Below are 16,457 nucleotides of genomic sequence, written 5' to 3'. Positions count from 1 at the left end.
CTCACGTTAGAAGGCTCTCTCAGTGGATTCTGCGTCTTTTTTCTCCCAATCTCTCAGGTTTTGTAAGGTTTCCAATGGCTTCAGATCTTTTCTGTGTGATGTATGGGCACGAGTGCAAGTACGGAGCTCCTTACTTCTCCGCCGTTTTGCCCTCTCTCGGTTTGAGCACATCTTAATGCTTATGATACTGTTATGAAATTGACTAGAGATTGTCCTGATTCTTCTCTCCTTGGACCCCATATGAAAAATGCTACTAGGTGTGAAAGATGTTGGGCTATTTATTTCTCCTCCATATCCATCTCCGGAAAGGAAATATGAAATAAACCTTCAGGTGCAGCTGTGCTGAGGGAAGAATGTACTCCTGTAGGCAGTGTGTGCAGTGAGCCTGGCTTATAGTCCTGGAACTTGGACACCTGAATTTTTCTGTGTATGTAGCACATGTTTTCTGAAGAAACACACATCCCACACACACATGCACATCACATCACATAAAATTACACACAAACAACTCAAGACCCTCATACACACATGCCACACCATCTAAATGGCCTACGTGCTGTCAAGAACTGTAGAACATAGTTATACTATTTTACCATACAATTCATTTTTCCAACAAAATCCCATCGTCCATTCCCAGCAGGAACCCAGAAATTAGGTATTCTCTCTAGACCAAAGCAGACCAGAAAGTCCCACCTTCATCATCAGCTAGAATTGTCCTTAAGAACTCACCAGTTCTGGAATATGTATGATGAAGAGTTACTGTGGCCTCACCCTGCAATTACAGAAAAGGCAACACTATGAGTTTGGCATACTCCTGTGCATAGGGTTTGCACGTGGATTTTGTTCTCTTGGTGATGTTAGCAGCTAGTTGGGATGCAGTTTTTTAGTCAATGACTTCTAACAATCATACAAAGGTCACCTGGTGAAAAGGTTCCAGTTTTCAAGGTCACATCTCACAAGTCACTTTGATCAGCAAATACAAAATTCTTTTCCACAGAGGAAAATTATCTCCTGACAAATGCTCACTACCATACAGCTTCTGACTGGTGGTGTGGTTATTATGTTTGTCCCTTGGGAAATCATGTCAGTTGGTGATAGAATCTCAGGAAAAACCCTCGGCACCAGTAAACTGAACATAACCTCTCGTGTGGACGTGCACAGATGTTCATATCTTAATTCCCTTGCAATCAAAGTAAAGCAATGGTGCTCCTTCAGATACAGAAAGTATCTTTACCTCAGGAAAAGTTATGGGTGCTTCCTCTGTCTTTGTTCTGTGAAGTCCTTGCATCAGGCCCTTCTATGAAGCTAGAAGGAATCAGAGCAGCCGTCAAGACACTGGTGGGGCAGCTCAGGACCTAGTCAGAGTTTTTATTGATGTGAACATGAGGTCAGTGTGTGCATATGGGTGAATAGTAATTATGGACTGTGCTGCTGCTGGGTATCCTATTGGAGGACAAAGGATGGCAGAGAAGAGGAACAGGGAAGAAATGGGCAACAGGGCTTTTGTCTTTCTAACAAAGATGAAGTTATCAGGAAAAATCCTGATGAAGGTGAGATAGTTAACGAAAATCGTGGAAACCCTGAAGTTCCTCGTATGTCGAGATTAAGCCTCCTAGACTTTCTTGATTGTTTGAAGTTCAGCCAAGTTATCACTGTCTCCTCTTTGAAAATCTGATCTTCCCCCAGAATCCCCATTATGTATTTGTTAGGATTGTGTATTCATTGTGTCTACTTTGGAATTTGTACTTGGTGAAAAGCAACTTGAATGTGAAACTGTATTTCATCCTAGAGAAAGAATCCTCTTAGATTTCACGATTAATCATTTATCATAAAGAATTATTACATTTACAAGCCTTTAAAATACTGACATCCTAGCATGTGAAAGGAAACACTATCGATCCCCTTGATATATTCCTCCCACTTTTGTTTGATCTATACAACTTATGTGTGTCCAATGAGTCAGTGGTGTCCATTATGGCCCACGTCATCCAACAAATGGGAAGTTCATTATGGAGTTAAGGCCTGGAATGAGTATTGAAAATCTCTAACGTTGCTGTCCAAGAGGTTTGAAATAGGAGTGCTATTCTTCTCAAAGCTAGAATAAACTATTCTAAAATTTGTATAGAATCACAAAACACTCTGAATAGCCAAAGTAATTTTGAAGAAGAAAACCAAAATGGGAGGCATCACTACCCCAGACCTTAACCTCTACTACGAAGCTGTAATCATTAAGACAGTATGGTATTGGCATAAAAACAGACACATAGACCAATAGAATAGAATAGAGAACTCAGAATGGGACCCACAAATGTATGGCCAACTAATCTTTGACAAAGCTGGAAAGAGTATCCAATGGAAAAAAGACAGTCTCTTTAACAGATGGTGCTGAGAAAACTGTACAGCAACATGCAGAAGAATGAAACTAGATCAATTTCTCACACCATACACAAAAATAAACTCAAAATGGATAAAGGACTTGAACATGAGACAGGAAACCATCAAAACCCTAGAGGAGAAAACAGGAAACAAACTCCTTGACCTCCACCGCAGCAATTTCTCACTTGACACATCCCCAAAGGCAAGGAATCAAAAACAAAAATGAACTATTGGGACCTCATCAAGATTAAAAGCTTTGCACGGCAAAGGAAACAAGCAATAAAACCAATAGGCAACTGATGGAATGGGAAAAGATAGTTGCAAATGACATATCAGATAAAGGGTTAATATCCACAATCTATAAGGAACTCACCAAACTACACGCCTGAAAAACAAACAACCCAGTGAAGAAATGGGCAGAAGACATGAACAGACACTTCTCCAAAGAGGACATCCAGATGGCCAACAGACACATGAAACGATGCTCAGCATCCCTCCTCATCAGGGAAATACAAATCAAAACCACACTGAGATACCACCTCACACCAGTCAGAGTGGCTAAAATGAGCAACTCAGAGAACTCGAGATGCTGTCGAGGATGTGGAGAAACGGGCACCCTCCTACACTGTTGGTGGGAATGTAAACTGGTGCAGCCCCTCTAGAAAACAGTGTGGAGATTCCTCAAACAATTAACAATAGAACTCCCCTATGACCCAGCAATAGCACTGCTAGGAACTTACCCAAGGGATACAGGAGTGCTGATGCATAGGAGCACATGTACCCCAATGTTTATAGCAGCACTCTCAACAATAGCCAAAACATGGTTAGAACCTAAGTGTCCATCAACTGACAAATGGATCAAGAAGTTGCGGTTTATCTAGACAATGGAATATTACATGGCAATGAGAAAGAATGAAATCTGGCCATTTGTAGCAACGTGGATAGAACTCAAGGGTGTTATGCTTAGCGAAATAAGTCAGGCAGCGAAGGACAAATACCATATGTTTTCACGTATACGTGGATTAGGAGGAACTTAATGGAGGATCATGGGGGAGAAGAAGGGGTAAAATAGTTGGGGAGAGGGAGGGAGGCAAACAATGAGAGACCCTTGAATGCTGAGAACAAACTGGGGGCTCATGGGGGTGGGGGAGAGGAGAAGGGGGGTAATGTGCATGGAGGAGGGCACTTGTTGGGATAATTACTGGGTGTTATATGGAAACCAATTTGACAAGAAACTATTTTCAAAAAGACGTTGGGAGAAGACATTTGAAAACGACATATTGGGAAAAGGTTAGTATCCAAAATATATAAGGTACTCAGAAAACTGAACTCCTCAAAAACAAATAATCCAATTATAGAATGAGCAAAAGACATGAATAGACATTTTTCAAAGAAAAAATAAATACAGATTGCTAAGCAATGTTTATAGGAACTTTATCTACAATAGCCAAAGTTTGAAAAGAACCCAAATGCCCATTGACTGATGAATAGATAAAGAAGATGTGGTTTATATACTCAGCTATAAAAAAAGAATGAAATCTTACCATTTACAATGATGTGGATGGAGTTGTAGACTGTTAGGCTAAGCAAAATAAGTCAGTCAGAGAAAGACAAGCATATAATTTTACTCATATGTGAAATATAAGAAACAAGTCAAGTGAACATAGGAGGGGAAAAAAGAGAGGAAAACAAAGAAAGAGACTCTTATCTATACAGCTCAAACTGGTGGTCACAAGAGGGGAAGTGGGTGGGGAGATATTTTAAAGAGGTGATGAGGACAAAGGAGGGCACTTGCTATGATGAGCTCCAGGCTTTGTAAGTAAGTGTGAAATCACTAAATTCCACACCTGAAACTAAAATTATGCTGCATGTTAACTCACTGGATTTTAAATAAAAACTTGAAAAACAAAACTACATTGAGATATCACTCACATCTGTCAGAATGAGAAACATTAAGAAAATAAGAAAGAACAGGGGAGGGTGCCTGGGTGGCTCAGTCTGTTAAGCGTCCAACTTCGACTCAGGTCATGATCTCATGGTTCGTGGGTTCGAGCCCCATGTCGAGCTCTGTGCTGACAGCCAGCTCAGAGCCTAGAACCTGTTTCAGAGTCTGTGACTCCCTCTCTCTCTGGCCCTCCCCTCCTCACGCTGTCTCTCTCTCTCCCTCTCTCAGAAATAAATAAAACATTAAAATTTTTTTAAAAAAAGAATAGGTGTTGGCAAGGATGTGGAGAAAGGAGAATCTTCTTGCACAGTTGGTGGGAATGCAACCTGGGGCAGTCACTCTGGTGCAGTATGGAGTTTCCTCAAAAGCTTAAATATAGGACTAATCTAGGATTCAGCAATTACCCTACTAGGTATTCATTCGAATAATAATAATAATACTATGGGATACATGCACCTCAATGTTTATGACAGCATTACCTACAATAGCTATATTGTAGAGATAGCCTGAGAGTCCTTGGACTTATAATTGAATAAGGAAAAAAGTGGGACACACACACACACACACACACTGGAATATTACTCAACCATTAAAATAAGTGAAATCTTTCTATTTGCAATGACGTGGATTGAGCCAGAGAATGACAAGTGCCACATAATTTCACTCATTTGTGTAATTTCAGAAACAAAAAAAATGAACAAATGTGAAAAAAAGGGAGAAAGGCAAACCATACGACCATAAACTGACTACCAAAAATAGAGAACAAACTGATGATTGTCAGATGGGAGTTTGGGGGGAGGATGGGTCAAATTGGTGATGAGGACTCGGGAGTGTACTTGTGATGATCACTGGGTATTGTATAGAAAAGTTGAATCACTATATTGTACATCTGAAACTATCGTATGTTAACTAACCAGAATTTATATAAGCACTTTATAAAAAATAAAAATAAAGTTAATTATGTTTTCTGATAATTTGATAAATGGGCTGAGCCTACAGGTTATGAGTACACTTGAAAATAGACCCATGCCTTTGGGAAGGTTCAGAATAGCCAGTGGAAGAAGATAAAGTAAATGTAAAGATGGTTACAATTCTTTAGAAAACTGTTTCACTAAAGTAAACTGCAGAGCCCCAGAGCCCAGGTAAGTTAAATTGAGAAAGCAGATGGCTCTGGCACGTTTATTCTGAAGATGTTCCAGACCTGCCATTAGACATAACTCTAAACCATATCCTATAGGCTCTGCCTTCAACCTTATACTTATTTCCTAAGGTTCCATTAGAGAGTAAGACAGCAACTCATTGTCCCTAGTGGTATGTAAATATAACTATACTATAAATATTCATAAAGTATATACTTTTATCTCTTATATGGACAGGGTTTCAACAATCCTCACACAAGATGAACTCAAAATGTACCCATGGTTCCAAAAGGCAGTAACAAATGAGCAATCATTGGTCATTGTATAATAGATATCAGCGAAGCTACTTTTGGGTTTTATCATGCACATAGCTATTTTAATCTTTGTAAGTGACAGAACAAGTTGTGATAAGCATTAATGATGATCTCAAGCAGGTGTTGTGAAGATTATGAAGGCTCAATGAGATAACACAGAGGGAGAACTTAGCCGTGTGTCAAGCACTTAGAAAACACTCTATGAATATTAGCTATTATTATTGGTGTTGTTTTGCCCACATCAAATAGAATAGGGTATATCCAGAGGATAGCTGAAATTGACAGATCAACTCAGTCAAAAGTCAAGACAAAAGTTGTGTGATATGATTGTTATGGACTGGAACTAAATCATTTCATTTAACTAGAAGGATATGCATTCCTTAGACATTCCACGTGTGTCAAGTTTTTATTCACGCCAGCAAAATAATTTTATATGTGATAAAATTTACAATGCGTGGTTAACTCATCACTAGGATTACAGGGTTATCGCTAATCCCTTGAGTTTATTTTATGAGTATTAGTGTTAACCTAGTACATATCTGAATGTGCTATTAACTGAAAATATTTACAATGTAAACTATATGAACCTTGATAATGGTTATACTTTCACACATGTGCATGCACATGCACACACAATCATTCCAACATGAATCTGGTAAAATAAATGAACTGTCTTTTAAAAAACTAATATTTTTTCCCTTTTTGCTATCTCCTGGGTCTTAGGAGAGGTAGATGAAAGGCAGGTAGGAGCTTTCACTTGCTATTGGTTATTTTGGAAATGGCAAAATTTCACCAAGAGTTCTTAGAAAGTCTGCGTCTCCTGGAATCTGGAGAAGAGATTGTGGGTCACAAACCTGAATCTTATTAACTGTGTGATCTCAAAACACCATTTTCACAGTCCAAATGTTGTCTCCACCTCACACTGTGCTTTTGAGGATTAAGTGGCATAAAGTAAGTGAAATCATTTTTGTCAACTCTAAATTCCAGAATAAATAAAATTTGCTCTTTCAGTCTCAAGGCATAACCATAACACACCCACAACAGTTTCTATACACAATTCATTTAGGGTAGAGCCCAGAACAGGCAGTCCGGGTAACAGAAAGAACTATAGGAACCCATGGAGGGCTAAGAGTCTGGTCTCAGTGAGCCCTTTGGGAAAAGGCAACATAAAAAGGGCAGATCATTCTTGTCATTGCAGGAAACCTACACAGAAAGCAGTGTTCCCGTTAGCTGTTTAAAAACTAAAACCAGGGAAAACTTCTTAAGCATAAAAATCCCGCTTTATAATATCTGGATTTTTCTATATAGATGACAATGAAAAAAGGTCAGTTTTGTCCCCTGAATGGATTAGCCCAAGAAAATGGACAAAAAAAAAAGAAATGCGCAGGTTGTCAATGTATTCATAGATTCAACTAGGAAACTAAGGTAAGAGGAAAAAAGGGAAAATAGCCCCCTTTATGGCATAAGATTTACTTTAATTGTATTTAACATATGTCAGAAACAGTTTCATTTCAGTGATGTCAGAGCCTATTCTTTTGACTAAGATAAAAAGAATCACAGAAAAACCTAACATTTCTTTTTTTTTTTTAAGTTTACTTATTCATTTTGAGAGAGAGAGAGAGCATGCGAGTGGGGAAAGGGGCAGAGACAGAGGGAGAGAAAATCCCAAACAGGATCCTCACTGTCAGCACAGAGCCCAACAAAGGGCTTGATCTCATGAACTGCGAGATCATGACCTGGGGCGAAACAAAGAGGCAGTCACTTCACCAATTGACTACCCAGGCACCCTAACAAATCCAAAGTTTCTGATTAAGTTTAAGAAGTTGTATCTGTTTTATGCTCAGTTGCCTATTAAAATGATTGTCTTCAAACCGGAGAAGAGAAGTAAACCATGTCTTTCTTTTTCTGGTGATGAATTAACTTGAAAGTGATAAAGTCATTTCCCAGAAATGATAAACCTTAGAATACTTTATAAAAAATAAAACTCCCCAGAAAGTAGCTGTGAATTGTGGGTTTCTGCATGTGAATTGTAAAGTTGTATAAAGGAAAAAACTTTTCCATCCATTATTGTTTGTCAATAATTTGGAAAGAGCAAAGCTCGTCCTTTTATGCCGCTGATAAATTTTTCTCTAGATATATATTTTTTTCTCTTTATGGCAACTACAAGGAAAATTAGGATTTGATTTTACAGTGAAAGGGGAGACACTGAATGAAAAGAATTTGAAGGGAAGTCCCTTAGGGAAATATAGAAAAAGATGTAATCAAGTTGATGACTAACGAAGAAAAAAAAAAAAAACAGAGAAGGGTGGTGGATGGAAGATTATAATTTTAAATGAGGAAAGGAATATTGAGATACTTTTTGGAAATGAAACATATGACTGTAGTTGGAGTATAGAACTGAAGTCAATAAATGTGCGGGAAAAGAATCAATAAATGAGTGGAGAAAGACAGGACGGAAAGATGCTGATTTTGCCCTCTGTGTATGTGGGTACCAGGAACATTTCTACACTGATTCTTTCAGTTGGTTCCTTAGGGCAATAATGACTTCTTCAGAAATCTGTGTCTGACTCTTGACTTTATTTCTTGTGAAGCCAAGTGCCTCCTCAGAGAGGACAGTCTGTTAGATCATAGAGCATGAATTAACCATATCCTTTGCTAGGAAGAGTTTAATAAGGGACAGGGTGTTAGAGCAAGAGTACACCAAGCCATTCTAGAATAAAAAGAATGTAATTCACCAACAAGCCAGTGTTTGAAATGGGACAGATCTCAGGATGAATGTCCCCTGTTACATCATCATCCAAAAAATTCACTGTCACATGAACTCTCCAGAGATCTTAAAGGTTAGCACATTCTGCTTTGAGTAATAAATCTGTTTACTACTTTGTTCTTGGCTGAGAGCTGTGAAAAGGAAAGGTCTACATCTACACATGTGGAAATACAAGGGGTATGATGCATAAAAGGTAAAGTTACAGAGCAGACCGTTAACTCAGGTTTAAAATAAGTAGCAGACCATGAGAGACTCTTGAATGCTGAGAACAAACTGAGGACTGATGGGTGTGGGGGGGAAGGGGGAGATGGGCATGGCGGAGGGCACTTATGGGGATGAGCACTGGGTTTATATGGAAACCAACTTGACAATAAACTATTTGTAAAATAAATAAATAAATAAAAATAAAATAAAATAAGTAGCAGAATCCACCATGAAATGCAACTTCCATTACTGACCCTTCTAATCTGGCTCTGCTGGTCATATGCCATTTTATGCCCAACAAAATCATTCTATTTCCTGACAGTTATAAGTAGGATAGTTATCCAAACAACCTGTCAAGACATGGAAATACCCCAAAGTATGACAAATATACTTACAAATCTTCATTCAAGGCTTAAGGGCTGCATGTGGCTATCATTGAAATGGGTAGATATTTTAAGGTTTTATTCATATATGAAATGCATAAATATATAAAATTGAAATACATTCATATTAATGGTATGGTCTAGATACAAAAAATCCACATATAAGCTATGAATTGTTAATAATTTAAATGTTAAAATTGGTTATAGTAATGGTTTTTTAAACATTCCTTCACAGACCATATTCATTAGAGTGAATTTTACAGTGATTTACAACATGTTTGGATGTTTCCTAAATGTTCTAGAGGTAAAAGAATTAATGTGAATAAGTTGAAAACAATTCAAGAAATTAATTTAAAGATATGCAAGTAGTCAAGAAAATAAAAAAATATTGTGGGCCTGGATATATAGTTCTGTTATCCTAAGTAGCTTAACGATCTGAGACTAACCATTTAAATGTTCTAAACTGTAATTTCTTCATCACTAAAATAATAGGGAGATTGAAAATACTTGAGATAGTTGTATAGGTGTAAAGTATATTTTTCTAAGGCACTTTCTAAGTCAAAAATTCAAAGTTTTGACAAAAATACAATGAGTTTGGAGAATCTTTCTGATAGAAAACAGTCTGGCCCCAGTGATCCTTGCTAGCCAGTATTCACAACCTTGTATTCTCTCCTTGAGCAAGGGCTAAATCTTATTGCTTATTACTGCTGATATTAGGATACAAAAAGACTGCGACTCCCCTCTTGCTCTCACTCTCCACCTCTCTCCTTCTTTCTCCTTCCTCCACTCTTTCTTGAAGGAGGCTGGGTACCATGTTATGAGATACTCCATGGAAAATCAAGGAAGTGAGGGAAGCTCCAGCCAACAGCCAGCAAGCAATTGAAACATTCAACTCAACAGTCTAGGAGGACTGAACTGAACTCTGATGATAACACCTGAGTGAGCTTGGAAGCAGATCCTCCGCAGTTGGGAATTCAGATGATACTGTAGCACCAACCAGGACTTCACTTATAATCTTGTTGGAAATATTTAGGCAGAGTCACCCAGCCAACCTTCATTCAGATTCCTGATGGGAAGATCTGTGAAGTAATGCATATTTGTCGTACTATCTTTTTTTTTTTAATGTTTATTTTTGACAGAGAGAGAGAGCAAGTGCACACCCACGCGTGCAAGTGAGGAGGGGCCGAAAGAGAGGGAGACAGTATCCTAAGCAGGCTCCAGGCTCTGAGCTATCAGCACAGAGCCCGATGTGAGGCTTGAACTCACATACTGTGAGATAATGACCAGAGCCGAAATCAGACGCTTAACTGACTTAGCCACCCAGGCACCCCTTGTCATAGTATCTTGAGATAAGTATTACATAACTGCAGCACTAGATAACTAATATAGTCTCCAAAGAAATATCACTTCTATTTTGTAATGTCTAAATTTCAGATTTATGGAAATGGAATGAGGAACTATTTTTCTTAGTAGCAGGTATGTTCAATTCAACAATACAATAGTACCACCATATACTTAAGTAAAGTGGTAAAGGAAGGCAAAACAGTATCTCTGCTGTTAACCAGCATATAGGTTTTGTGCAAAGAAATTTAGATGTGACAGGAACCGGCATCTGTTTACCAAATCTATTTGCTTTTTTCCCTTGTGCACTGAGATAAAATTACTTCCAAACCTCCACATATTGCTATGTGACTAGACTCAAATATTAGGGGAAGGCTCATGCAGCACTTTCAGGCTTGGTTCATTAACATTTCCACATCCTGCTAGCTGCCTGCTTAATACAGATGAGAATAATGACCTTAGAAGTCAGTGTTGAAGATGGTGAGTAACAATATGTCAGGAGCCTGGGTATCTGAAATGTCATTCAAACAAAGCCATCTGCCTATCACCAAAGTCTCTTTTTTTACTTCATCTAACAAGAAATACAATTCTATTCTCTTAAACCACTGAGATTTAGAAGACTATTTTTTACAACATTTATTATCACCCTGATAAAGCACAAAACAAGTTTTTATTTATTTAATAAGAACTCTACTATGAATATGCTTAATAAGGAATTGAAGGTGAACTGTAATTGGGAAAAAATGCTGGGATGTGAGTTTTGGTCATTTTTCTTCAACATTTAGTAATTATACGAACTTGGACAAGCCATGTAAGTTTTCTCTGAGACACTCTTCTTTTCTAAGTGACTACATATTGACGGATCAGTTTTTATTTTTAAGTCTATGTGAAGTCAGATTTTCATCATCCAACTCCTCTAGCTTTTGAAAATGAAGCATATGTTTCATCTCCATTGTATAGTGTATCTTCTATATTCTTCCATTATAACATCTGTCTTATTTTTTCATATGCACCTGTCACTAGACATCTTCTTCAATAAGGTTAAAAGCCTTTGGCATCAGAAAGTTTACTTTAGGGGCACGTGGATGGCTCAGTAAGTTAAGTGTCTGACTATTGATTTCAGATCAGATTGCAGTTTGTGGGATCGAGCCCCGCATCAGGATCTGTGCTGACAGCAAGGAGCCTCCTTGGATTCTCTCTCTCCCTCTGCTCCTTCTCCATGCACTCAAAATAAATAAATAAACTTTAAAAAATTATATCTTGTTAACCTTTAGCACAGTGAGAGGGACATAGGAGGATGGAAAGATTAAGTGAGGATGGAACAAATATTTATGCTTTTTAAAGATTCAAGTGGGTAAGTGAGAGAGCATAAGAGGAGTGAGGGGAATGGGGAGGTGGGAGCACAGAGGTGGTAGTATTGATTCTGAGCTACCATTACTAGATGTAATCTGGACATTATCCCAGATGGTGGTAATCTGTTCTGTGAGTAAAGAAGATAAGTGGAGGCACAAGATATCCTACTTAGCTATGAAATTGGCTAAAATACTATCATTTGCAGAAATATCACAGCCTCTTTCACAGGGAAGAGCTTGGGGAACGAAATCCAATAAATCTTTTTGATTTCTCCAAATCTGCTTGTTCTCAGGGCTGATCACTTCTAACAAGACAGAAACATGAATGAAAGAAATGAGTCTTCAAATACAGAATTTATCCTCTTGGGCCTCTTCCCTGGTATAAAACATGTCAATGTCCTTGTCTTTGCCATCCTTCTGATATACATTGTGGCTCTCACCACCAACTTCATCCTTATTCTCCTGATCTGGGTGGATTCTCACCTCCACACACCCATGTATTTTCTGCTCAGCCAACTGGCTATCATGGACCTGACATTAATCTCTAGCACAGTTCCCAAGATGGCAACCGACTTCTTCTCAGGGAAGAAAAGCATCTCACAGGTGGCCTGCGGAACTCAGATATTTTTCTTCCTGACTCTAGGAATTGCTGAGTGTATCCTTATCACCCTCATGTCCTTTGACCGATATGTGGCCATTTGCAACCCTCTGAGATATACCCTGATCATGAGCCAGAAAGTATGTCTGCAGATGGCTACCATATCCTGGATTGGGGGTGCCCTTACATCACTCGCACACACAGCATATGCTATGCATTTCTCCATCTGTGGTTCCAGAGAAATTTCCCATTTCCTTTGTGAGGTCATGGCCATCCTAAAATTGGCCTGTGAGGACATCTCTGCTTATGAGAAGGCTGTAGTGATGACAAGCATTATGGTGCTCCTCATTCCCTTGTCCTTTATCCTATATTCTTATACTCTCATCTTCCTTGCTGTCCTCCGTATGAAGTCCTTAGAAGGCAAGAATAAAGCCCTGACCACCTGTTCCTCCCATATAACTGTGGTAAGCCTCTACTTTGGTCCAGCCATGCTGGTCTACATGAGGCCTAGTTCTTATCACAGTCCCCAGCTGGACCAGATTCTCTTTATGCTTGGTGCCATCCTCACCCCCATGATGAACCCCCTCATATACAGTCTGAGGAATAAGGAGGTGGTAGATGCTCTGAAAAAGATGTTGGGGCACTGCCTAACCTCAAATTATACCACAAACATAAGATGAATATTAATCACAATCTATTTCTACTTCAGTCTAAATCAGCCCTTTTTAGATGTCCAGTTTTCAGTTCTGGTCTCTCTCTGTCTCTCTTTATATATATATTTATATTTATATAAATATATGTATATATATTTGTTTATATATGTATATTTATACCTATGTATTATGTATACATACATATATAAAAATCTACTGAGACATGCTTAACTTCTTCATGAGAATGTTCAGCCTGCACTCTCAGATTATGAGTCCCTGAGAGTTAGGCACTCCAGGGGTGATGATGATTGACGGTGACGGTGTTAATGGTAATAAATGTTATGATGGTGTAGTTGGAATGCTGGTACTTAAGGGGATGGAGGTAGCCATGGTAATGATAATGAAATTTCACTCAGAAAAAGAACAAAATTAATGATGTTTTATTCAGCTACAAAGAGAAAGTATATCAATTTCAGTCCTTGAAGGAAGTCAACCACCACAAAATGTCTATGGATGTAACATCTTCCAAAGATCCTTAAGTGAAGATAAGAACTAAACTGAGTTATTGATTTTTAATCTTTTAAATGAAGGGGATAGACTATAAACCTAAACAAAAAGTCAGTTATATTACTCTATTTTAAAGATTTTTCTTCTAATTAAAATTTCAATTATTTTTTGAAATTATTCCCCTTATCTAAATAATAAATATTAAGACTTTTTATAGTTCCAACTCCTTGTTTTTAGGAATACATAACTATATTGGACTTGATGGAAATGGACAGTTATTTGCAGGATAATGTTACTAGGGTGGATTTGATTATTTTTTTACATTTCTAGTGACTTTCTGCCATGTAATGTCAAAGGAATAAATATTCACAGTTTATCAGAAGGAGAAATAGAGTGGATGTATTGAATCTATAAATGTGGAAGTATTCCTGTTCTAACACCAGGCTGTATGCATACAAATGGACTGCAATTGAACCTAAAAGATTTAATAATTTACTAGTATATTCATCCCATTTTCTTTTCTTTTATTTTTATATTTTTACATTTATCACACTTTAGAGTTTTTTAGGTTTACTTATTTATTTTGAGAGAGAGAGAGAGGAAGCACACAAGCAGGGAAGGGGAAGAGACAGAATCCCAAGCAGGCCCCACAGTATTAGCTCAGAGCCTGATGAGGACTTGATCTGACGAACTGAGAGATCATGACCTGAGCCAAGATCAAGACTCTAATGATTTTTAACTGAATGAGCCACCCATGCACCCCTAGATTCACCACATTTTAATGGTCTTGGTTGGGTGACAAAAATTAACACAGAATTATTTAGACACAGTTATTTAACACCCAGAAAAGAAAGTGAGGGATATGAAGTGTACTTGGCCTTAAAAAATTTCAGGAAATTAGAAGTTACATCTGTAAGTCATCCTTGAATGTCTAGGGACAATAAAGATTATTTACTTTTAAATCTGAAATATGTCAAGCATTATATGAAAGAGATGTTTTGAACTACAAAATGGATAAGTAACAAATTTTAGGTTATTCTTCATGTAAGTTATTAATATAAATTATTTGTGGAACAAAGAAATGTATGTACCAATTGAAATGTAGGACAGGGTGGGATGGGGGAGAAGTATAAACCAGAAAAAGTAATTTTTAAATTATTTTTTAAATAGTTTATTGTCATGTTGGTTTCCATACAACACCCAGTGCTCATCCCCACAAGTGCCCTCCTCCATGTCCATCACACCCCTTCCCCTCTCCTCCATACCCATCATTCCTCAGTTTGTTCTCAACATTCAAGAGTCTCTCATGGTTTGCCTCCCTCCCTCTCCCCCGGTTTCCCAACTTCTTCTCCTCCACAGTCCTCCGTTAAATTCCTCCTAATCCACCTATACGTGCAAACATGGTAGCTGTCCTACTCTGCCTGACTTATTTCACCCAGAATAACACCCTCAATATCCATCCATGTTGCTACACATGGCCAGATTTCATTCCTTCTCATTGCCATGTAGTATTCCATTGTACAGATAAACCACATCTTCCTGATCCATTCACCAGTTGATGGACACTTAGGCTCTTTCCATGTTTTGGCTATTGTGGAGAGTGCTGCTATGAACATTGGGGTCCAGTGCCCCTATGCACCAGGACTCCTGTATCCCTTGGGTAAATTCCTAGCAGTGCTATTGCTGGGTCATAGGGGAGTTCTATTGTTAATTTTCTGAGGAACCTCCACACAGTTTCCAGAGGGGCTGCACCAGTTTACATCCCCACCAACAGTGTAGAAGGGTGCCCATTTCTCCACATGCTCGCCAGCATCTAGAGTCCTCTAATTTGCTCACTTTTGCCACTCTCACCAGCGTGGGATGTTATCTCAGTGTGGTTTTGATTTGTATTTCTCTGATGAGGAGGGATGCTGAGCATCGTTTCATGTGTCTGTTGGCCATGTGGATGTCCTCTTTGAAGAAGTGTCTGTTCATATCTTCTCCCCATTTCTTCACTGGATTGTTTGTTTTCCAGGTGTGGAGTTTGGTGAGTTCCTTATAGATTTTGGATACTAGCCCTTTATCTGATATGTCATTTGCAACTATCTTTTCCCATTCCGTTGGTTGCCTATTCATTTTATGGATTGTTTCCTTTGCTGTGCAGAAGCTTTTAATCTTGATGAGGTCCCAATAGTTCATTTTTGCTTTTGATCCCCTTGCCTTTGGGGATGTGTCAAGTAAGAAGTTGCTGCGGTGGAGGTCAAGGAGGTTGTTTCCTGCTTTCTCCTCTAGGGTTTTGAATGTTTCCTGTCTCACGTTCGAGTCCTTTATCCATTTTGAGTTTGTTTTTGTGTATGGTGTGAGAAAATGATCTAGTTTCATTCTTCTGCATGTTGCTGTCCAGTTCTCCCAACACCATCTGTTAAAGAAGCTGTCTTTTTTTCCATTGGATACTTCTTCCGGCTTTGTCAAAGATTAGTTGGCTGTATACTTTTGGGTCCAATTCTGAGTTCTCAATTCTATTCCATTGGTCTATGTGTCTGTTTTTGTGCCAATACCATACTGTCTTTTGATGACAGCTTTGTAGTAGAGTCTAAAGTCTGGGATGGTGATGCCTCCCGTTTTGGTTTTCTTCTTCAGTATTATTTTGCCTATTCGGGGTCTTTTGTGGTTCATTACAAATTTGAGGATAGTTTCTTCTAGTTTTGAGAAGAATGCTGGTACATTTTGGATTGAGATTGCATTGAATGTGTAGATTGCTTTGGGTAGTAATGACATTTTAACTATATTTATTCTTCCAATCCATGAGAATGGAATGTTTTTTCATTTCTTTGTGTCTTCTTCAATTTCCTTCATAAGTTTTCAATAGTTTTCATTATACAGATCTCTTATATCCTTG

At 38.3% G+C, this 16,457-nt stretch overlaps 1 protein-coding gene across 1 annotated transcript; it reads left to right on the top strand.

Moving 5' to 3' along the window:
* Positions 1-12,142: 12,142 nt before the first annotated feature.
* On the top strand, positions 12,143-13,099 carry LOC120227440 (olfactory receptor 2M2-like). The gene has a single exon (XM_039225549.1). The coding sequence runs from the start codon at positions 12,143-12,145 to the stop codon at positions 13,097-13,099; it is 957 nt and encodes a 318-aa protein (XP_039081480.1).
* The last annotated feature ends 3,358 nt before the right edge of the window (positions 13,100-16,457 follow it).

Source organism: Hyaena hyaena, unplaced genomic scaffold (assembly GCF_003009895.1).
Source record: "Hyaena hyaena isolate Hyena2069 unplaced genomic scaffold, ASM300989v1 scaffold_2331, whole genome shotgun sequence".
NCBI classification, from domain to species: domain Eukaryota; kingdom Metazoa; phylum Chordata; class Mammalia; order Carnivora; family Hyaenidae; genus Hyaena; species Hyaena hyaena.
The sequence above is the reverse complement of the archived record's forward strand: the minus strand, read 5'-3'. Positions and strand labels throughout refer to the sequence as shown.

Coding starts and splice junctions, on each gene's coding strand:
- LOC120227440 (XM_039225549.1), top strand. CDS start 12,143: ATGAATGAAAGAAATGAGTCTTCAAATACAGAATTTATCCTCTTGGGC.